The sequence below is a fragment of the Pogona vitticeps genome, chromosome 2, assembly GCF_051106095.1.
Source record: "Pogona vitticeps strain Pit_001003342236 chromosome 2, PviZW2.1, whole genome shotgun sequence".
NCBI classification, from domain to species: Eukaryota; Metazoa; Chordata; class Lepidosauria; order Squamata; family Agamidae; genus Pogona; species Pogona vitticeps.
This window is the reverse complement of record NC_135784.1, coordinates 232362050-232385486: the sequence shown is the minus strand read 5'-3', so window position 1 is coordinate 232385486 and position 23437 is coordinate 232362050. Positions and strand designations below refer to the sequence as shown.

The window sequence follows — 23437 nt, the reverse complement described above, 5'->3', positions numbered from 1 at the left end:
CAAATATTCAGAGGTTTTCTCAAGATCCAGGTATTCAGCGCTTGGAAGACCTGCAAGCTACCTGATCTCCAAGCCTAGCTCATTATCCTCAACTCTTGGCCACTTTCACATCATATACAAGAAAATGAAAAGGCATAAAGGTGTAAAAAAACAGTGGGGAGGTCCACATACAGTACTTAGTTACTGTCTGAACACTTCCTTCTATGCACAAGGCATTTATTTTTTACTAGGCTTTAACCTAAAATCTCTTCAATTCTGCGCTTACCTGTGGTTCTCTCTCATGTTTGCTGGGGTCCTTTTCATAGCTTTCTGCATAGATCCGGAGGGTAGCTCGTACATGACTAGAAGCACTTAACCGGAAGATGAGTCTGGATGCATCAGAAAAAATTATCCTCAACCCCTACGAAAGAAGAAAAACACAATCTGGCGGATTAAAACAATTCTGTAACATATTCTATGAACTAAAAGTTCTTGTGCACAAACGCTCAGATTATTTTAGCAATACAGTGGTGCCTTGCTTAGCGATGTTAATTGGTGCAGCAAAAATCGCCACTAACCGAAAATATTGCTAAGCGATTTTTAAAAGCCCATAGGAATGCATTGAAACCCCTTCAATGCATTCCAACGAGCAAAAAAACTCACCTTTAAGCGAAAATCCTTCATACGGTGGCCATTTTCGCTGCCCGGTATGCGAGGAATCCATCCCAAAACACAGCGGGCGGCCATGTTTTTTTCCAGTGGCCATTTTGGAACCGCCGATCAGCTGTAGGAAAAAGATCGCTATGCGATAATCGGTAAGCGAAACAGCTTACCGATCGTCGCAAAGAGATATTTCCTATTTAAAACATCGCAATGTGATCGCGTTTTCAATCGCAAATTCTTCGTCGCTAAGCGGTTTCGTCGTTAAACGGGGCGCTCGTTAAGCGAGGCACAACTGTATTTATTTAATGTAATTTTGTGTACTGATACAATTCTGTACTAAGTTTCAACTTACATAAAAACAACATAAAATCATTATAATAGCAAAAACAACATAGCTGCAATTTCAACCAAGATTTCTCACCAAGTATTTTTCTAACTCCAGACCTAAGCTGTTTTGCTGAAAAATAATAATCTTTATTTGCCTTTCATACCTGTCTTTTGGTCACAGTGCCATCTACGGGATCCACATATTCAAAGCTGTTAGCTTTCTGCACAGTGTAGACATTGTTTCCAACAGCAAACTGTTGGTTAGTGAAAGACTTGTCAGTAATCAAAACCTCCAGGTCTCTCATTATGAAAAATGCTGTTCGAGGATCCAGTGCTTCATAATCAAATCTTGCATTGCAGGAATTTTTTAAAAAAGGATAGGAAGCAACAATTGATAATTAATATAATATAATATGAAAAGACAATGAAAGTTTTTAATGCAGTCTGGTACTGCTCAACAGTGTTATCATACAATCTGGCAAGAGGCGTGTTGTTGCTTTGACACCAGTATACCAATATATCACAAGGAATCTTTGACAATGCCAAATAAGGAATCTTCTGCCTTTTTGACATCTTGGGGTCTAACTGAGCCTTGTTGACCCTCTGATGTGGAAAGGCAGGGTTCCATATATTCTGTCCTGGAGTTAGACTCAAGGATTAGAATCTAAGCTGTACAAGCTGAAAGTCTGATTATTGCTTTCTGGAGAACCACAGAAGCAACTGCTTTCTGCACACTATAGACACTGTTTTGAATGGCAGACTGTTGATTACTGAAAGATTTGTGTGCATTATATTGTTTTTATTACGTGTTTGTGAGCTGCCCAGAGTAGACTATATCTAAATGGGTGGCATATAAGCTCAATCAATCAAAAAATCAATCAAAAAATCAATCAATCAATCAATCAATCAATCAATCAATCAATCAATCAATCTTTTAAAGAGTTCTTTAAAATGCACCAGAAGAATTAAAAATGAAATGTCATCATTACATAGTATGAAACAACTCAGTTTCTCAAGTACTAATACCAAACTCATTGTTTGTATGCAGATCTTTATATACAAAACAGCACAATCCAGTACACAAAGGCAGCACTGCCTGGCTTGGAGGAAAACCCAACATTTGCAGCAGTATAAAGGATATTTTGATAGAATACTCTAAACCATAGTCCCCAACCTTTTTAACACCACTGACCGGTTGGGGAAGGCGGGGCACCCCAAGGCACTCGTGTGCATGTACGAAGGAGCAGGGGTGTTCAAGTGGGCGTGTGCACACTCGCATGCATGCGCAAAGGGCAGGGGGCACTTGGAGGCACTTGTGTGCATGCGCAAAGGAGTGGGGTGCACGTGCACGGCCGCACTTACAAAGGGCAGGGGCGCTCGCGCATGTGCGCAAAGGGGTGGGGGCACTAACATAGGCATGCGCGCACATGCGTGAAGGGGCTGTGGGGGAGTGCGTGCAGGGGTGGTGGGAGATCTGTCTCCTCAGCCTGCTCTGGCCCAGGCCACGGACTGGCACCGGGCCACAGACCGGGGGTTGGGGACCCCTGCTCTAAACAGATAGAAGGGAAACCCCAGTCAGTAGCCACAGAATGGGGTGAAAGGAGAGAAGGCAAATGAAAGTGGCACGAGAAAAGCGGTGGTTGCTTAGATGGAAACTTGAACAGAGCATTCAACGTTCAGATCTCACTTGTAAAATTTAATTGACAATACAATCGGGGGAATCAAATAAATAGACTACAAAAATGTGCACACAACTGCTGAAGGCAAACAGTCACTTCTTCACATATAATCCTCAGTGAATAGAGGTTCTTTATCATCTCCCAAACTCTGTACAGCACTGGAGTCCTGATATAAGAACCTAAAAGATTTGAGACCACCTGAAAATGGGCTAATCAGTTACAGCCTCTCAATGTGCTCATCAGTCCCACACTTTCTATAGGTAGGCTGAATGCACCATTCTATCAGATCTCTCCCGGAAGGGGAAGTGAGATGTAGGTGTAATCCAACACATCTGGAGGGCACCAGATTGGTGAAGTTCTCTGGTATACTGTGCGCAGGGAGTTATTAGCTTACTATGGTTTTTGGGCAGAATCAGAGGGCCAAGTGGTTCCCAACCTTGGGTCCCCAGATGTTACTGGACTGCAACTCCCAGAAATCCTGACCAGCACAGCTAGAGGTGAAGCCTCTTGACAATTTTAGGCCAAGAACATCTGCCTGAGAGCCACTGATCTAGCAATTTGTAAAGCAACACCTTGTCAGGAGATAGGAAGAGCTAGAGCTAGGTTATGCCCCTTTGTACAACAGTGCTTGAAGAGTTCTGCTGCTCTAGTCTCAGATAGACACAACTTTTAACATTGTATAGGAACATCTGTTTATTTCATGCCTCTTCCATAAGCTCAAGATAGCTTACAACTACAACAAAAAGCACATAAATGTTCAGAGATACCAAAGATTCTCCTTTTTGCTGTTACTGCTGAAACAGCCACAGATAATTACCATTTGGCAAAAGGCAGTGCAGTTCTGTGGTTCAATTGCAATGTGAAATAATTCACTGTGAATAAAGCACCTTGCTCAAGTTACACTTAAATATTCCAGCTTTATGAGTGGACTCATCTCTATTAAACTATTTTTGTTTGGTTTTGCTTTCATTTCATGATAAATCAATGCTTTGGCAATAATCTACAAGAACATTCAGATCAAATACATGCTAGCACAGAGGATTTCTTTTTACAGGTCACTCCCTCTCCTTGCCAAAGCACAAACTAGCATTTCATGAATCTGCAGCAGGTTTAAATAATACTATGTGATTTAAGAAGAACTCAGCCTCGTGTGCAGCTACAATCGTTACTTTTATGATTATTTCTGACGTGAATAAAATCTATTAATGGTCTGTAGAAGAACAAAATGCACTTCCTCTTATTACATACGTGGCTTTTCTACAGGAGAGCCATTCTCACCTGCAGTAGTAATGACGGCCAAATTTTGTCCAGTGCTCTCTGACTATTTCTTCTACGCCCTGCTTTCGAGCTGCAATGATTGAGAGCCAAATTAAGACAGCCCAAAGACCATCTTTCTCTCGGATATGGTCAGAGCCTAAGTAAAATAAGCAAATATTGATCTGTCAGAATATAGCAACATTTAATTCTCATTCTTGGCTTTATTCATATGAAAACACAAAACTGTCCATATTAGAACACCCCAACGCAAGAAACTCGAAGGTAATGGAACATGTATACCGCCTCCATTATTTATCAGTTGAGGAGAACAAAATTTTTGAAACATAATCTAAAACTATGTGATAAAGAGATTCCACCCCCCATGTTTCTCAAGTCGAGAGTCCAGAAAATCAGTATGCATATTTTGTTTGCCCAGCTTTACCTTCCCTTGCTGAGACTAGCTCTGAATACACAAGGTGAACAAATGACCAACCAAACAGGCAGTCACTTGTCTGGAATGGAATTATGTGTGCTGCAACATAACCGGTATCTACTGAGGCATCCCTGCTGCTACATCTCTTCCGAACTTTAGATATACGCACCAGTTAGTACAGATCTAAAGAAATTAGAAAAATGAGAGGGAAAATGTAAACTATTTTCCTTAGCCACACAGAGCTACTTTTTAGTGCATTTAGACGAGGATGACATTTGAACCAATTTGTGGTTCTCTGTTGTATAACTATTGTACATTCAGGTTCCCCACCCAGACCTTTTTCATCTCGTTTTATTGATCCAAGAATTGTTTTTATTTGAGACCTCTAAAATACATGGCAAAGCTGCTAAATTTAGCAGAAGGATGATATGCAAATATTAAATAGGGTACTGATACTGATAAACCCAAATCATGTATGCATGTAGATAAATCCATCTGTATTTAAAAATATGCATTATTTGATCCATTTTTCTATTGTCTTTATTTGTTCTAAGCATTTATACCTTGCCTCTCAAAACAAAACACAATTTAAAAAATTAGACCAGATTAGGCAACTAAATGTGTGCAGTATTTCTGGTTTCTCTGACAAACAAGTGGCAAAATGTGTTTCGGACATTTAATTAGATGATGCAGAGTATCCTAGATCTTGAGCACACCACCAGACCTGCCTCATACGAAGACTCTTCCATTCCAACTAAGTTCCTTTACTTCTTCAGAGCAAGATAGCTTCCTCCCCCGTGCTCTGCCTCCCTCCATCCCTAAACAAATCCTTGGTTAGACATTAATCCTAGTTTATATATCCAAAGCTGCAATTCTCTCTCCTTATTTAGGATTTCTTCCCGTTCAGTTAACTGCACATGGTCTGATTATTGTCCATGTAAGTTAGGAGGAGAAGTAAAACATTTTCTCTGTTGCTGCCAAGGAGGATTAGCTCAAACTTAAAAGGCACGTGCACAGCTTTCTTAAAGGTTGATGAATTGTTGCAAGTGAAACCAGGATCATGGTAGTTGCTGCTGTCACCTTCTTCTTCAATTCCCAACTCATTGCTCAGAATACCTGCAGTTTTTTAATTCTGTCTGACAGGCTGCCTTCTGCTGCTACAAAAAAGGAAGAAGTTACAACAGCGTTGGGTGAACTCCAGGATCAGCTGCCAGAGAACAGGCTTGAGAACATAAAGCCCAGTGGGACACTTCCAAAGATCTTTTGCCCTTTTATAGCACAAAGGATATTTTTATTCACCAGGAAGAAAACCTATTCTTTCTATTAGGCATACAGTTTTTATGTTAGTGAAATATTTCATCTTGTATGATACGACTAAGGTAAACAGTCCCTTAAATGGTGTCAAGCTGTCATGTACAGTATTTTAGCTATTTAGGTACAGGCTTATAAGATTCATCTTATTGTTTTAAGTAAAGAGTAAGGTCATCACTTTATGGTCAATAACAACGTTCCCAACAACAAAACCATTAAAACTGCAATTGTGCGACTTCCTACTCTCTTTGAAAATGTAGGTGAAGAATTACTTTTCATCCTGGCTCATTTGCCAAGCATGTGGAAAATGCAGCGACAACAAATGGCAACATAAAAGATTGCAAAAGTACACATCATTAAAATATTTCACTACTGGTCAGAAAAAAAACTCTGATGTATTTAATTTTCAGTTCCTTGTATTATGAACAACAGATCAGATATGTATTACTTATTTATGCATTACTATTCTTCTCAACTTCAAAAATATTTTTATATGATCTAGCATACACCAATTGTTCTGTGCGTATCCTTTTACGGTACTAGATGCTCTCTGAAGATGACAAAAATGTTAGGAAGGATTCATTAGGAATTATTTCTTAGAAAACTTACGCCAACAGTGGAGTAGAAAAGGTGTGATGATAGGATGAGCAAAGTCAAAAATGAGTCAAGAATGGGATACATACAGCCACAATGTTATTGGCTGCAGCTTATAAATTTGTTGGGTTATGTTGGGTTTCCCACCCCCCCTTACAGTGCAATGCAGCCATGCATGTACCTTTTTCCTTTAATAGCCTGGCTCTTTTTTCTTTCTTTCTATCATGTCTCAGGCTATTACAGTAATAGATACACCTGTTCCTTTTCTTCTTCTTCTCTGGGTATAAGGGAAAGCCTTACCTACCTTTTCATCAGATGCTTGTAGATAGCCAAAGCAGTTGCTATGTGTTGTATCTGCTGCTATCTCGCCTTTACCTTGATACAGTATGCTTGCTTGTTCTTTGATTTAGCCTGCTTTATGTTTTTTCTCCTGAAGTTAAGTCATTTTGTTCTGTTTTACTAGTAACCTGTTTTTGGTATGTATTGTTTTTTATCTTGTATGTTTAGCAAAGTTTATGTTACATTTTTATATACAAGCTCTTAGTTTTGTTTTATTAAGCTGTGCATAGCAAATGGGTGGTTTTAAGTCTGTTTGATATTTTTTTTGTAGATGTATATTGGGTTACTTCTTTATATATATTGTTTGTTTGCTGACTTCTTTTTTCGTTCACCTTTGCTGCTCATTGAGTATTCTACATGGCTGTGGATACACTGGTGGTCCTTTCTTTTTGAGCGAACAATTCTCAGCATTTATCTGAAATATCTTTAATAGCAAATAATCCAACAGGTTAAACATCAAACATCAGGCAGGTTGCATGCTGGTTGGTAACCTCATTCCTAACCCTGCTGCAAACACTAGGGAGTGGTAGGAGTAATTTCTATTTGCTTTTATAGTGAATATCACAACTTCTAAAAATTCAAGAAAGGAATTATTTCTTAGAAAACTCACAAAAATTAATTAGCCCATGAAAGGTAAACTATTCCAAATATTTGCAGCTAGTCAACTGAATAATCTGAAAGCAAAAGCTAAAACCAAATTTTAACACACACACACACATGTTTCTCATTCACATTTAGAACAAGATCTCTTTGGAAATTTTGCGAAAGATAATGTGTGATAGCAACAGGACTGAACATTCTCTTCTGTCTGGGTGACTTGATCTATGGAAATCTCTCAAGGTGGTAGTGAAACTAATGAATTAGACCTTTGTGTTTAAGTATCACTGCACTGAAATAACCTCCAAGGTTTCCTGAAGCACACCAGATTTTTTTTTCCTGGGGGGTTGCAACAATGATCAAATCCACATTGCTTGAGTTACTGCAACAAGCTTTTCTCCAGTCAAACCCCAAGGCCCATGGGTCCAGTGGTGAGTTGTGGGCTACAAAGAGAATAGCTGGACTGGAGCTGAAAGAGGACCATTTACTAGAATACCTGAGAGGGAAGATGACAATGTTGCCCATTAAAAGCAATTTAATTGCCCTAGATTGCAGTTCTCTTTAGAGTCCTGAAATTAACACTGGACCAATGCAGCTGGGCTGCAGAGAGGCTCTAAAGAGAACTGCTGTCCTGGGGTATTGAAATTGCTGCTAATGGGTCAACACGAAAGGGGTTGCCCATTGGGGAGCCCCATAGGGAGTTCTGAATGCTGAAGCTACCCTACTCAGGACATTTTCCCATCCACTGGAAAGTCTTTACTGGCACTATCTTACTGTGCCAGCTTAGGCCTGATGACACCACTGCTCTACTTAGACCATAAAGACACTCAAGGGGAGCCATTAATCTGGTTATGACCCATTGTTGTGCAGATGACAAAGTGATATACTAGTATGGTATAGTGGATTCAGTGATGGACTAGGACTCCCTAGTCTGAGTTCAAATTGCTGCTCAGCCAAGAAAGCTCACTGGAAGGATGGAACTGATAAAGCTACTCCTTAAGTATCTCATTTAACTTGAAAGCCCTGTAAGAAAAGGTGGGAGATTCCAAACTGGCCATTAAAGAGAAAGGTTTGAAAGCCTCTTTCCAGGCTGCAATCTAACCTAACAAACCATGGTAACAATGAAGGCAGACTTTCTAGTCTAAAAATCCTCTTTGATAATGCCAGATTAAGTTGCAAGAAAAGCATACATTTAAAGGATTTAATTCTGGATGAAGGAGCTGCAGCTTGTATCATACAGACCTGGTCAACAGAATGGAGACAGGGCAGCTTGCCTCACCAGACTCTGTCAACTGGGCTATACTTAAAGCAGGCTAAGGCAATGAGGTGGAGCAGCTGCAGTCATTCTTGCTAACCAGATGCAACAACTAGCAGTCTGGCAATTTTAACGTATGCTGCTACAGTCCTTGGATTCTGCTGGGATACCACCCATACCACTGCTCAACAATCCCCCTTTCTGAGCTATCCAGGGTGATTTCTGGTGTGACATAGGCCTATCTCAGGCATATTGTTCTCTTTCACATTGGAATCGACCAGTCAGGAGTGGCTTAGAAATTCACATCTGCTATGACAATCATGGAACTGTCATAATTAGCAGCTGGCCCCATCTATCTGGCAGACCATATTTATTATTATTATGGACAGATCACCATCTGGTTAGTCTTAGACTCGAACGTAGTGCGAACCTCTGGAGGGCTGATGGACTGCAGACTACCCCTCCTACTTCATGGAATTCAGAATTTTAAACATTCAGAATGTACAGATATCCAGATTACAGTTAATATGCATACTATATTGTCTATTTTCCCCTTTTCAAACACACAAACAGGCAAAACGTTTTTAAAGGAGTTCCCTGCATCCTCTTACACCTAGCCTGCAATTGTGCCAACCAAAAAGAGTGCACACCAACAGCCAGCAGAACCAATTATTAGGAAATTACTGTAATGGGTGTGTTGACTGAAGCCTGAGCAGTGGGAATGCCAGCAGGAAATACCAGCACCATTTGGGGAAATGAAGACAGGTTGTAATGAGGAGTGGACAAATACCCTGGGCAACACTGGCTGGCAGATTTGAGCATCAGATAATCTGTGGTGGGTGGGAGCTGTGACAACAGCACAGGGCACAGCACAGCTAAGTGAGCGAGCACCATATTGGAGTAACAGTTGGAAGAATGAAAGAGACAGAAGGAGGGGGAAGCAGAATGAAGCATGTCATACCTAGTACTTCCAGCAGTCTTTGCCATTTGGTAGGAAAATACATTTTTATACAGATCCAAGTTCCAGGTGTGAGTGGTGTGGACTGAAAATGTCCCCTGCCTGACAGAACACACTCTCACACATTCCACTACCACCTTGGCCAGACTTCCAGAGACAAATTCTTTCTCAGCCCAGTTAGACAAATGATTAATCTCTTTTGACTTGCAGAGCTCCTGCATATACGCCTCTGCCATGTCTTTCCTGCAGGGTGACATATCTGGAGGACAGGTCCCTGCTATGCTTGTTCAGACAGTGACTTAGAAAGCTTGCTGTTGTTGTAAAGGTGAGGGACTTTGACTCTGGAGTACAATTGCTACTACTGCTCTTTGGAGTGTTATGAACTTTGCTAATTTCTTTCTGATCTGTGTGACCCCTCAGTGCTAACAGGACGTTCTTCACTAGCTGCTGCTGCCTGTGATGGAAAGTTGGTTGCCATTGCCCCTCCTCGCCCTGCTGCTTAATATCCATTGCCGGCTGTTAAATTCCGGGATCCAAGAGGGTTAATAGAAGGTATTCCTCCTTATTTTGCAAGGAAGTAAACCTGTAGTGGAGGAACTGCTTTAGCTTGCTGGACAGGTCAGACCAGTAAAAAAGCTGTTATCTATAGAATCTCCCATCCAAGGGAGTTCCTACCAACCACAATGCTGCTTTGCACAGGAGAGATTTGCTGGGGGAGTATACCCTTCTTTGAATATAATGGAGCGCAATGTCTGGTGTTCTTCATAAATCTCTTTCTCAATCACAAAAGTAGTAGCACTGCTGCTGCTGAAGCTGCCTGTATCAGCCTGAGTGCTGATGCCATCTTTGTCTTCTCTGGCACATTGGCTCTTTTGGGGGAAAAGTGGTTTCTTTTTTGGCCCCTTTCCTTGGCTGAACCTCACAAAGATCTCACTAAAACATGTGCCCTAGGTTCATCCGTACATGTCCCACCTTGAACCATAAGCTTCTCTGCCACTTTCACTTCTGCCTGCTGCTCTCTCATAGTGTCAGCGTTAAACAAGGCAGCTGGATGACAGATGTTGTTTCGGGGACTCATAATAGCAGTTGCAGGTTGGCTTTTTCTTCTCCTTCTGCCACTCTTCTCAGTAGAACCTGCTGCAGTGGGTGCAGGCAGCCTTCCTGCAGCTTTTCCTAAGTTTCTACTTCTACAACACCCAGCATTCATACTTCCTGCAGATTCTACCCAAGGGAGAACAATATCTGATTCTGCCAAAGCAGAACACAAACCTTTCTAATGAAAATTGCACACAGAGAGAGACATAATATGTATTCACTTAAAGTATCTGTCTCTATATAACAAAATCTTATTTACTTACCTGATATACTCCAAAGAGGCCTAAACTTGTATTAATACTTCCCTGTTGATAATGTAGCAATGTAGTAATCTATGAATCTACTAATCCTAAATGTTATTCCTAACTAAATTAAGTAAGCAATATACAATAAGTTGTAAAGAACATAAAAGTTGAGGGTTCCAGCATTTGATGTATTGTCAGCCAGTTACATAATGGAATCATATATGGACATTTTAGTCTGCATAGCTCATGGCTACCAAGAAGAAAGAAGTTTGTATTTTTAATTTCTTTTTCTTTCTTTCTTTTTGTAAGATAGGTAGAAACCTCGACCTAGTGAACCAACCCACATGGCTGTAAGACTGCAAGTTACAATCAGATCAGGATTTAAATGCACTATGTTCCATAAATGATCACAGATGATCGCATTAGACATCTTTTTATTTCATGGAATATATTATATCTCACCAGTGCCAAAACTTTCTTCTCCACAAAGTGAGCATCGACCAGAATCCATCAGATTTGAGAAGAACCTCCAACCTGCTGGTGTTTCATAGACAGGAACTTTCAAAGATTTTGCCACCCTAAAAAAAGACCATCAAAGAACACCACAGCATTAGCATGGTTACATTATTCACATATAGATGTAGACTTACTGTATTGTGGTTGATGAGTTTGATATACCCACATACACTGTTCTTCATTATGGAGTAGTTTTGTCAGTGACTTATAGAGGAAATTATTTAAAAAACTCAGACCATCAGCTACTTAACTTTGATTTCAGTTACTGACTTCAGAGATACCTAACCCATTTTCAGAATCCAATATGCAGCTTCAAGTTTCCAACAATAAATTGTCCCACTTTGACCAGTATTAGCAGATTCTAAAATTCTAAGTTAGAATCATGTTTGTAGTCCAGAAAGCAGAAAATTAATTAATATAAAAAACAGTGTTTTAAAATGTAGCTTTTAAAGTAAACTGCATAAAAATGTTGGCACTGCTGATTGAAAGGATGATGCAGTGTTAGAAATTATATCTGAGTTACACAGAAATATTACAGAGAAATAAAATGTTAAACATTTACATGCACATAATTGTATACTTTGTCCATCCCTAGAAACAAAGCAGTAGATAGTTTAAAATTAAGAATATGGGTTTTCTCTTTAAAAATATGAATTACAGTGGTTACACAGAACAAGGAAAAGGCTGTGTGGTCCCAAAGATTTCACAAATGTAGGAAAGGGTGATACCTTTTGTTGGACCATGAAAAAAACATTAACAAATAGCAAACTTTCATGGATGAAATCCACTTCCACAGACTAAGCACACCTCCTTCATGGATGGTGCAGAAAAACTGTATGAAATTTGATGTTACATTTCTGTGAGAGATAATCAGGTTTTCTTGCGAGGCTGAGCTTCTAGCGTCTCTGCAGCAAGGTTTGGAATTTTTATATCCTGACTTTTGTGACTAATTATCCCGGGTTTGCTTATATAAATTGGTTTATATAGATCTATCAATACAGATAATGGTAACGGAGATGAGCACAAGCAAAAGTGTTACAGCTTTACTTATAAGATCAACACATTTTGCTTCTTTGAGTACATGTGACTGTGTGGTTACTGCATTTTATCAAGCCGCTGATGATGTCCAAATACTACCACAAACTGGCTGATACAATGCAGTAACCACATGCTCACTGCTCCTTCATTCATTCTGCTGCACAGCAACATTGATGTAGAACTACCTGAAAAAGCCAGAGAGGTATGGCTTAAGTGCAAATTAGACAACTGCATTAAAGTAGTGGGGAAGAAGGGGAAAGCACTCCTCCAGGGCTCCAAAGATGTTTTTGAATTTTGTTTCTGTCTTCCAGGGTGTTCGCTATGCCACCCAATTTTATGTCATTTGCAAATTTGATAAGTATTCCCTGCACTCCCTTATCCAAGTCATTAATGGAAAAGTTGAAGAGTGCTGGCCTTGGACTGAGCCTTGTGGAACTCCACTTGAGAACTTTCTCCCAGTTTGAGAAGGAGCCATTGATAAGCACTCCCTGATTATGATTTTGTAACCAATTGCGTACCTCTACCTGACAATTATTCTATCCAGCCTACACCTCTAGTTATCTAATTAGAATATCATGAATCATTTTGCCAAAGGCTTTGATGAAGTCAAGATACACATTTCCACCATTTATAAGGGAGGTTATTCAATTTTTAAAAAAGCTTTATAATTTGCTTCAGAATTTTGCCTGGAACTGATGTCAGGTGAACTGGTTCTTAGGTTCCTTATTTTTGCCCATTTTTGAAAATAAGGACAGCATTAGCCTTCCTCTAATCACTCATTCTCGATTGTTTCAAGAACATAATAGACAGTCGTTCTGATAGTTTACTTTAGTGAGTTCCTTCAATACTCCTAAATGCAGTTCATCAGGTCCTAGAGATCTGAATTCATTCAAAGCATTAAGGTATTCCTTGACTACTTGTTTATTAATCTCAGACTACAATCCTGTCCCCTTCACTTGTATTTCACATTTTCCTGGAGAGTCACAGAATGCGTTTTGAGAGAAGACTGAGTTAAAAATGGAATTGAGCACTTCTGCCTTTTCTTTGTCATCTGTTATTATTTCTCCATTCCTACTGAGTATCTGAGCCATTGTGTTTTTTTCTCTCCGTCTTTTGCTACACACATACTTGAAGAATGCTTCTTTTTTTGTTTTCGGCATCTCTTGCTAATCTCAGCTCATTCTCAGCTTTAGCCTTCCTAACACCATCCTTAAAATTTGTTGCTTGTCTATACTCTTCCTTTGTGGCCTAGTCTTCCTTCCACTTCCTACACATATCTTCTGTTTTGTTTTGAGGTCCTCCCTGAGCTGTGATGTGAAGCCACATCAGTCTATTTTGTTATTTTTCACCCTTCTTTCTTGTTGGAATTGTTTTCAGTTCTGCCTTTATAATTTCAATTTTAAGAAAGCCCCACCCATCTTGGACTTTTTTTATTGTTGGAACCTCCTGTCAGTATACATGTGTGGCTACATTCAGCCTTTGCTTGATTTGAAATCCATAATTCCAATCACTGGAACATGGTCACTTTCCCCCAGAGTCCCCTTGCTTCCAATTCTTCCTCCAAGCCATCTCTATTGGTTAGAACCAAGTCAAGGATAGATAATCTTCTAGTTTTTTCTCCATTTTTTGTAGGAGAAAATTAGCTGCAACACAAATCAAGAATTTCTCAGAAGGGTCATATTTGGCAAAATTTGCCTCCCAAAAGGTAGGATAATTTAAAACTCTCATTATTAGTCCATCGTGTCTCCTTGAAATTTTTACAGTTTGTTTTTCATCACATCTTCTCTTTGTCTGAGCAGACGCCAGTACACCTACTCTGTTCTTTTTATTTTTTTTGCCCCAGTTATATTATTTCAGATGATAGGACAATCAAGCGTAACCTCCTGAACTTATGTACAGGAATATGTATGTTGATATATAGTGCAATTCCACCACCCTTCCCATTTGTTTTGTTCTTTTTGAACAATTTATATCCTTCAATTGCTGTATTCCAGTCATGGGAGGCACTGCGCTAAGTTTCAGTTATTGTATCAAGCCGTATTTACCCTCCTGAGCAAAGATTTCCAATTCTTGTCTGTCTCTCATACTTTTGGCGTTCATATATAGACACTGGAGATTGTATGATTTCTTGCCTTTCTTCCTGCTCACATTTTAATGAAGACTATTACTGAGCTCTACTAGAGCTGCTTTGTTCTATTTCTCTCATTGTGCACAAGCCTTCACCTGCCTTTACCTCTGAACCTGCATCTCCCTTCCCCTTCCAATTCAGTTTAAAGCATACCTCAGGAGGTCTTTCATGCTGTGTCCAAACACATTCTTCCCAGTCATTGTGAGGCACAACCCATCACTTGCGAGTAGTCTGTTTTCCATGATGTGTAACCAATGGTTCCCAAATCCAAAATACTCATGTCGGCATCACCTTCATAGCCAGTCATCTGGAATATTTTCCTTTCACTTTCTGTTCCTTTTTTGGGTACTAATAGGATAGACAAGAAGCCTATCTGGGCTCCAAAGTCTTTGAGTTGCTTTTCCAGAACTTCAAAGTCTGAAGTGATTTCTTCATATTTCCTTTTGGGTGTGTCATTTATTCCCACACAAATGAGAAGGGATATGCATCCATGAATATTAGGAGGAATGGGAATCCTTCTGTCATATTCATAATCCATTCTCCAGGGAGATAGCACACTTGGCAGGTACATGGATCTTCCTGGCATATTGTTGTTTCAATCTCAGGTAGCAGTGAGTCTCCTATTACAACTGCTCTTCTCTTCTTCTTTTTGTATGGTGTGAGTTCAGTGACCTTGCCAAGCTGAGCTTCACTCTCTCTCATGTCCTCCTGTGGGGTCTCCTGTATGTCTTCCTCTACATCCTGTCCACCAGAATCCAAGAATCTGAAAGTAATTTTGCAGTTCCACTGGTGAAAGTGTTTTCTCCCTCTTTTGCTCCTAACTCAAATCCCTTTCCATGATGCTTCCTATACTATGCTAATTATCTTTTCAGCATTCTCCTCCTCTATTTTGTCTTGCTCTTCTCCAGTGCCTCCCTTGGCTGCTGCTGCTTGAAACTTCTATGCACTTGTGGCGTCCATCCTCGTGCCCCTTTTGCTTGACCTTCGAGCCTCAGAGCACGTGAAGGCAAGCACTCTCCTCTTTAACACTGCTGCCACCAGGTGATCCCTAAATCACCATTATTACCTCAGAAAGATTCAGGTCCACTCTTCAAGTTCTTTTAAAAAAAACTTTGGTTTATTGATTACAGAGATTCATAAATATCTTCAGTAGCTAATCACACCTCAGAATTTCTGAACTACACACTCGATTACTTTCTCTGACTTTTCTCTACTGCCTGACTCTTCTTACATTTGTCTCACCTACTCAATCTACCCCTTGACTCTCTGACTCCGCCTCTTATAGCATCTCTCTCGGCTCCGCCTCTCAGCAACATTAATATGCATGAATCATTCCATTACATAACAGACATGAACCATTACATAATATAACATGAACCATAGACCTAGTAAAAACAGAACGCTACATCTTCTCTTATAGCACTATGTGTGGCCTCTCTCTGTTCTAGTTCTCTCATTTTTTCTCCTAACAGTGTAAATAGGCAGAACCCCTCCCTGTCAAACTCCTGTTTGCTCTCCTGGTTTGCTCATTCTGATTGTTTGCTTCTTGGGGTCTTTCGCTTTTACTCCTCTGCTATGCTCTCTTGGAGTCAGCAAACAGAATGGGGAAAATTCAAAGAGAACACCCAGCTCTGCAACTACCATTGCTCTGACTAGAAACCTTTTTTGCCATGCACTATCCAATCTATGACTTGGCCTTGTCATTTGCAGGAATGAGGTCCTCACAGAGAACCAGAAATACATAAAAATACATCAAGGGCCTGGACAAGGATTGGTTTCAAAAAGGCTTAGGCAGTCAGCCTCAATCTGTGCACAGAGTGGGCTGGGGGCTTCCACATATTCCTGTTTGTCTGAGGATAACTGTGTGCAGACTTAGAATTCTAATAGCCGCGCAGAGTAGACTTCAGTCTAGATAGGCGGGGTATAAATTTAATAAATAAATAAATAATAAATAAATAAATACAGTACTAGAAACTTGCTTTGTAAAATAACTGTCGGAGCATATTATGGGTCAACAGAAATTCAACCTAATGTTAATCTCAGCTGAACTAATAAACTATGAAAGAAGGCTTTAAAATAATGAGAGAGTATTTACAACAGAGATCTGTTTTTCTTGGCTGTCCCATTTTCCAGGTGTTAGTTGCATACTTTTAATAAATGCTGATGCTAGAGCACAGACGTTGGCCAGATAATTTGCAAAATGTACACCGGTACTTTGTTGATATATTTCATTCCAGTGAGCACTGGGAACAGGAAGAAGATTTTCTATATAATTGACTCAGTGGCTTATAGACAACTATGGAGGTGATTAGAGGATTCAGAATATCTTGGGCTTGAAATCAAAGTAAACAAGCACCAGAAATGTTATCCCAGAACATACCCCTGGCTTCCTCAAAAGTCATCTGCATCTAAAATATCCATAAATTAATGATATTGGCAATAAACAGACAAAGCAAAATGATACGTATAAGACAAAACCATCTAAAGTACAATCATGGAAGCTGCTCACCTGCTGTATTGCCAGAATAAGAAAAAAGTGGTTAGAATTATTTATTTGTTTATTTGTTTGTTTGTTTGTTTGTTTTATACCCCACCTATCTGGTCGATGTGACCACTTTAGGCAGCTTCCAAACGTGCAAAATACAACAACGTATACATGAAGCAAATAAAAATAATAACAATATACAATAAGCAGAACTAAAACCCTGAGAATTTCCAGTTTTGCTTCAAAGAGGTAAGTAGTCTTCATGGATGGACAAAAGGACCTAGGAAACAAGTTTATCTCAAATGCAAATACAGTGGGGTCTCGACTTAAGAACTTAATCCGTATTGGAAGGTGGTTCTCAAGTCGAAAAGTTCTTAAGTCGAATCTGCATTTCCCATAGGAATGCATTGAAAACCATTTAATCCATATCTGCTCTTTTCTGTCCATAGAAACTAATGGGAAGCTGCTATTCTGCCTTCTGCCACTAGAGGGGGATATTTTCTTTCTTTTTTCCCCTTAGGTTCAGGGAAGGCAGGGAACACTAAAGGCAGCACTTTAGAACTCTTCTTTTTTAAAACGAAGCCAATTTTAAATAATGTTTTAAAGCATGTTGTGCTGATTTTTTAAGCACAAAGGCACTCAGGCAGGCTTTTTAGGTGCTGAGCAAGCCTCTGGAAGCCGGCTCAGAGCCAGCCGATCAGCTGTTAGGCGGGGAGAGGAGCGGGGAAAACCACAAAATGGCTGCCAGGCTCTTTCTGGGTGTCGGCTTTTAGCTCTTTCCTGCTGTTTTTCCTGTGGTTTGGGGGCTACCAAGGCCTGGTAAGTGACTTTATCTAACAGTACAGTATTTATTTTTAAGTTTCTGACCCTTTTCCCCCCTCCAGAAGCCTCTAAGGGGAGGGAGGGGGGACTTTTTTCCCTGTTTGTAACTCGAGGGAAGTTCGCATGTCGAGTCCTTACTTTCCCTATAGGGCAGGTTTGTAACTCGAATTGTTCGCAAGTCGGGTCGTTCTTAAGTCGAGACCCCACTGTATTCTAGTAACAATAATTTGAAACTACAGAGATAGGATTTTATGTACTGCATAGGCGAGGAGCTGGAAAGTTTACTGCAGAATATCATTACTCCCTCAAAAAGAATATGAGGGCCCTAGAGCAGCAGTAGGTTGGGCCACAGTTCAAGAACATTACCATCACACACAATTTCTTCCTCCCTTTTTCTCTGTTAAAAACCCTAAAGACAGAGATGAACAGTGCAGGTTATGGTTTGGTAGTGATTTTAAGAGAGAAACAATGTTGGGACCATGATGATCCTATATCTTTTCTGATAAAGCTATTCCATCTTTGCCCAGAGTGGAAGGTTCAGGACTTCAGTCTATGTGCTCGCTGCTGAGTTATCTAGTAGATAATGTTGTCATAAGCGATTCCATGAATGAAAGGACCCCACTGGATACTGTACTAGCCTAAGTCATTCTCTTGTTTAACGAGTCTAGACCCACTGTTAGCCACTTCTCTTTATCTCCTAAGTACAAATAAATAATCTCTCAACACCAAGATACATTAAAGCCAATCAACTCAATGTCCACTTTACCATCGCATTGCAAGGAAAAGTACGTATTTTTAAAATACATTAGTAAAAAAGTACTGCATTATTTCAGGCACAATTTAACAAATTAGTTTTGGCACAGGACTTGTATAAATAAGGAAAATAGATTTCCCTACTTCAATGTTATTTCAGAAATTTATTTTGCTTGACAGCTCCTATCCCACCAACCTAGGTTCGTTCCTATGAACAAATGTTCCTCAATCAACCACTAGCAAAGTTGTGACAAATAAGGATAACTATTTCAGTGACACACCCCTGTGGTCTCCCTGATGACACCCCACAAAGGTGTAACTGGTAGATGTATGGGCAGGTACGCAAAGTCCTCAAGCAGAGTGGCTGCAGAGTCAGGAACTGCTTGTATATAGTCTGCTGAAGTTTCCTCCTGACTCGCTGGGCATGAAGCATATGTGATGCACGATGGAACTTCTTGGTATGCTTGACACTGAGTGCCTGAGATGACAGCAGTTGCTGCTGAACCACCAAGGATGCACTGTGCCATAAACAGGACTCCCAGTAAGCTAAGGTGGGAAACCTGGCTTCTTCATATTAAATGAAACATATAGACTGATTACTTTTGAATTTTACTGAATTCTTTACAACATAAGCAGCACTCGTCCACAACTTAATCAAGGAAACCTACACTTTAATTTCAAAATTCTAGAGCAGTTTACCATGTGCATGATGGCAACATTCTTTCATTTGCTGGCTTGCCCATCATGCACCCAGGACTTCAATTGTGCAACTGGGGAAGAATGGTCATGTGGCCTCTAGATAGCCAGGGGAACAGGTAACCCTGCTTATGCAATTATGCTTACAACAGCATATGACCACAGAATTTTGGCCAAAACGATGCACAACATGAAATTAATTAATGGAGGAAAGCAAATTAGAGATTTACTAAACTTCAGCTTTGCTAAATGTTTCAAGGATTTTTTGGGAAACACAATATAAACCATGGCTGGAACTTCACAATAAGCTGGAGAAAACACATTTAGTACAAGTTAGTTTCAAACAGCTGCGAAATCACTTGTGAGACAGACAGACAGACAGACAGACACACACACACACACACTGTAGTACTTTTTGTTTTAATCTGGGGGGGGCATGCACACTGTTACCATGGGCAGGTCAAAGATTGGGCATGACATCACATTATGAGAATGTCATTCCCTACTCCCTCCTGTATACCTATGTTCAGACTGCAATTTTAAGTACAGGTTTTAAAAAAGAAATCACAGAGTCGTGTGTGAACAGAGGAGCAAAGGAGACTTGTCCCCAAATATATGACAGAAACGGGGTGGAAAATGGGGGAGGTGGGAAAGGGGCAGGCTGATAATCGGCAAGAATAAAGTGGCAGTCCTGTACTACCTGAAACGGTAGTGTACCTGTACAATCCAGAGCTAAAAATAGCCAGATTAGGTACTGTTCTGAGCCACACAAGTGATAACCCAGTAGTCACTATGGATTTGATCAGGTTAGTTTCAGCCTGTGTGTTTGCAATAAACGACTGTGAATGGCAGTTTTTCCACATTGCTCTTTCACTGACAAGAAGAGGGGCGACAAACTATGTCACTGTGCTTGGTTTCCTATTGTGCTGTGTCTCGTTTTTCGGGTTAGTGCATTTTCTTCCAATATTCCAATATAATAGCTTTCATGCTTAAAATACTGGCAACTATACATTAATATTATCTCCTCTCAGCAGAAAACAGTGACGCAAACTGTAAAGAAACTAGATCTGTTGCTTAAGGATCTGATTCCAAGGGTAGCCTTAGAGAGGAAACACACTGTTGTACACTACACATTATATAATGGATAGAAGACCTCACAGATCTGGCCACAAAAGGAAAAAAGGCCAACATGTAACAGGTCTGAGGAAGGCAAAAGTATCAAAACACATGGATTGCTTTCCTAGAGTTGTTTGGGGACTGATCTAGATAGATACAACTGTGAAAGCCACTAGACTGGAAACACCTTCCATGTTCCCCTCCCCTATTTATTTCCTTCTCTCTCCCCTGTTCTTATCTGTTCAGTATCTGTCATGTCTATTTTTGTATGATCCTGAGTAGAAATGACCTTAATTGTTTAGAACAGGGGTTTCAAACATGTGGCCCACGGGAAGATAGTTTGTGGCCCCTGCCTTAATATGAAAGTTTAAGTAGCGGGAGCAGCGGCGGCGGCACCACCTTGGCAAGCGCGGGGCTTCCTCCTTGCCTCATAGGGGTTGGGTCCCACCTGCCCACCCCGAAGCACCCACGCGTCCCAAAGGGGAACCCTCTCCCTGCCCGGCAGCCTTCTTCCTCAGGGGTTTGGTGCCACTGGGGCTTCTGCTTTTAGGTCTCTCTCTCCCCCCCCCTTCACGGGTCACTTGGCAAGACTGCTGCTGCTGTCACCTCGTCCTCTCTGCGCTTCTAATTTCCCCCCGCCTGGCGCTCCTCCGCTCTCTGCCCAGACGTGCCGCGGGAGGGGGTGCTGCCGAGAGAACAGCCTTCTCACACACGCTCCCCTCCTCCCTGGTCTCGCTGAGCCACACTGGGCAAGACCACGGCATCTTGCCAGAGTGGGAGTCAAGAAGCCCCAGGAAGCCCCATTAGCCCTTGGGTAGGGGGGAGAGATTACTCTGCTGATGGGGCCAGCCTTGCAGAAGGGGTGCATGCAGCTGCCAGGAGTGTGTGAATCTGTGGGCATTTAAACTCCAGTGGTTTACTGCCACCCCCTCCATGGAACTGGGGTGCCGTGTCTTCCTGCAGCATCCCTCCATTGTCCCCAACCTGCGTCTAAAGAGGGCACACTTATGTGGAGAATGGTAACACGCGGGCAAGAGCAGACCACAGGGGGAAATCTTGCTCTCTCCGGGTTGTCATCCTTACATGTTCACTGCACTCATTTTACTTCTGGCTCAAAACACGCAGGTGGGAATCCACACGAAAGCAAGTTCCCTACAAGGAGGGAAACCATCTGTAATCAATAAACCTGTTTTATTAATAAGTCAGTACTGATTGGACCTTCATCTTTCCTTAGTATGTTGATAAGGAAATCAACTGGTGGCAGCATGTCCAGAGGTTTTGGTTTGCCTTTGTGAGCTCTGTGTTTGGAGAAACAAACAGGAGCCACGAGGGGTGAACGTCACACAGATTTATTTATTTTTTCCTGTGTCTCAAAAAAAAATCTTTACATTTAAAAATGGATTCAGTACTAACAGGAAGCAGTAATACATTATTATGGAGAAGCACCTTTCCATATGGTATGTTTCTCCTTCACTAGTCAATCCTTTCACAATAGGTATATTGTATTTTTCAACATTTCTTGTCATTATAGCTCTGTTTCTTTACAATACTGCATCTTACTGATTTCAATGTGTTTTGGTGCTACCTCTGTTTTCAAATGGATTGTTGTACCTTACTTCTTGAAATGCATTTTGGTGTTGCTTATATTTTTTAGTATCGTATTTGTGTGATATTTTTTGTATTTTTATATTCATCATTATTAGCTTTAAATACTATATTTTAATATTGTAAGCCACCTTGGGTCCTTTTTGAGGAGGAAGATGGGATAAAAACATTTTAAATAAATAAAATTCTCTGCTATTTATTACATTCCTTGGATGAATTTAATTATTTAACTCCTTTCCTGCCACCCTACCTCTGCCATGCATCCTCTTCTCTACTGTTCTGAAGAATCAGGAATTCATAAGCAATGCAAAATTAAGCCATACAAAATGTTATAATATAGGTAGGCTTACATGAATCATCTCCCTCTGTGGTTCCCCAGATATTAGTTAAGATTTCGGAATTAAAAAGTTTACTGATTTGTTTTAGCTCTGTATTCTAAGTGCTGAACTCTCGTGCCCGTACTTTTCATCTGACCTTCTTAATGTTGCAACAATGGCAGATCAGTGGCTTCTGGATATTTTCACTCTGCATGCACTCTGTTCCCTTAAAAGGTATCAAATATATATAACAAGAGTAGAACCAAACAACTGCAGATCCCCCATATATGGCTAAGTGTTACAGCTGCTGGTCCTGTGGTCTGTTACAAAGTGTTACTCTTATCATCTCTAATTTATGAATGTACTGGGAGGGTAAGCAGACCAGACAAGCAGGACATTTCAGAGAGATAAGAAACAGAAATACCAAAGGGCCTTCTCTTGAAGCATTAAGATATAGACAATATCACAAAAATTAGGTCCAACCAAGAATCTAATCCATTCCAGCACCATTTCCACACAAGTTAGTACTGTATAATGAATAGCTCAAGCAAGCAAACCAAGCCACATGCTTGGGATCTTTGCCTATTTTATTAGAGTAGCAGCTGCCCAAAGCTTTACTCAGCAGTAATTTTCAGTATGTTTAGTGGGCTTACTCCTAGTAATAATGTCTGGATTGCAAGCTAGAGTCAAGCCCATTTTCAAAAAGCTAAGTCACTTGAAGTCCTCACTGTCCGTATTGTTTTCCTCCCAATAAAAAATGGCCATAGGAAACCAATCACCTACTTTACACATCTTGTCTCTAACCAAAGTCTGCCTTCTACTAGCTGAAACGTCTATGGTCAGAAGCCTGGATCAGACAGCAGATCAGGAACTAAAACAGATACGACAACAGCAATTCTGCATATTTAAACATGGAATGGTTTGAATCACATTCAAATAGGAGGTGGTGCTTTATATTACAGTGTACGCTCTACTTAAGGAATTAATCTGTATTGGAATGGTGGCTGCAAGTCGAAAAGTCTGTAAGTCGAATCTCCATTGACCTACAATGCACTGAAAACCGATTAATCCCATAACCAGTGGTTTTTATTCTGTTTTTATTCCATTTTGGTTTTTTTCTGGTCTGTAAGTCGATTCTCTGGCTGCAAGTCGAATCTAAATTTTGCAGCCAGAGAAGTCTGTAACTCGAAAAGTCTGTAAGTCGAGCCGTCTGTAAGTCGAGGGTCCAC

General features: G+C 40.5%; 1 protein-coding gene across 1 annotated transcript in view; it reads right to left on the bottom strand.

Annotated features, from left to right (window-relative positions):
* Positions 1 to 23437, bottom strand: part of PGM5 (phosphoglucomutase 5) — an 80914-nt gene that overhangs the window by 18310 nt on the left and 39167 nt on the right. The window contains exons 7-10 of the mRNA XM_020805650.3: positions 11195 to 11310; positions 3927 to 4062; positions 1134 to 1317; positions 266 to 400 (exon numbers count right to left, since the gene is read on the bottom strand). Of these exons, the coding sequence (XP_020661309.2) occupies positions 266 to 400; positions 1134 to 1317; positions 3927 to 4062; positions 11195 to 11310 (571 nt within the window). The remainder of the gene's footprint in view (positions 1 to 265; positions 401 to 1133; positions 1318 to 3926; positions 4063 to 11194; positions 11311 to 23437) is intronic.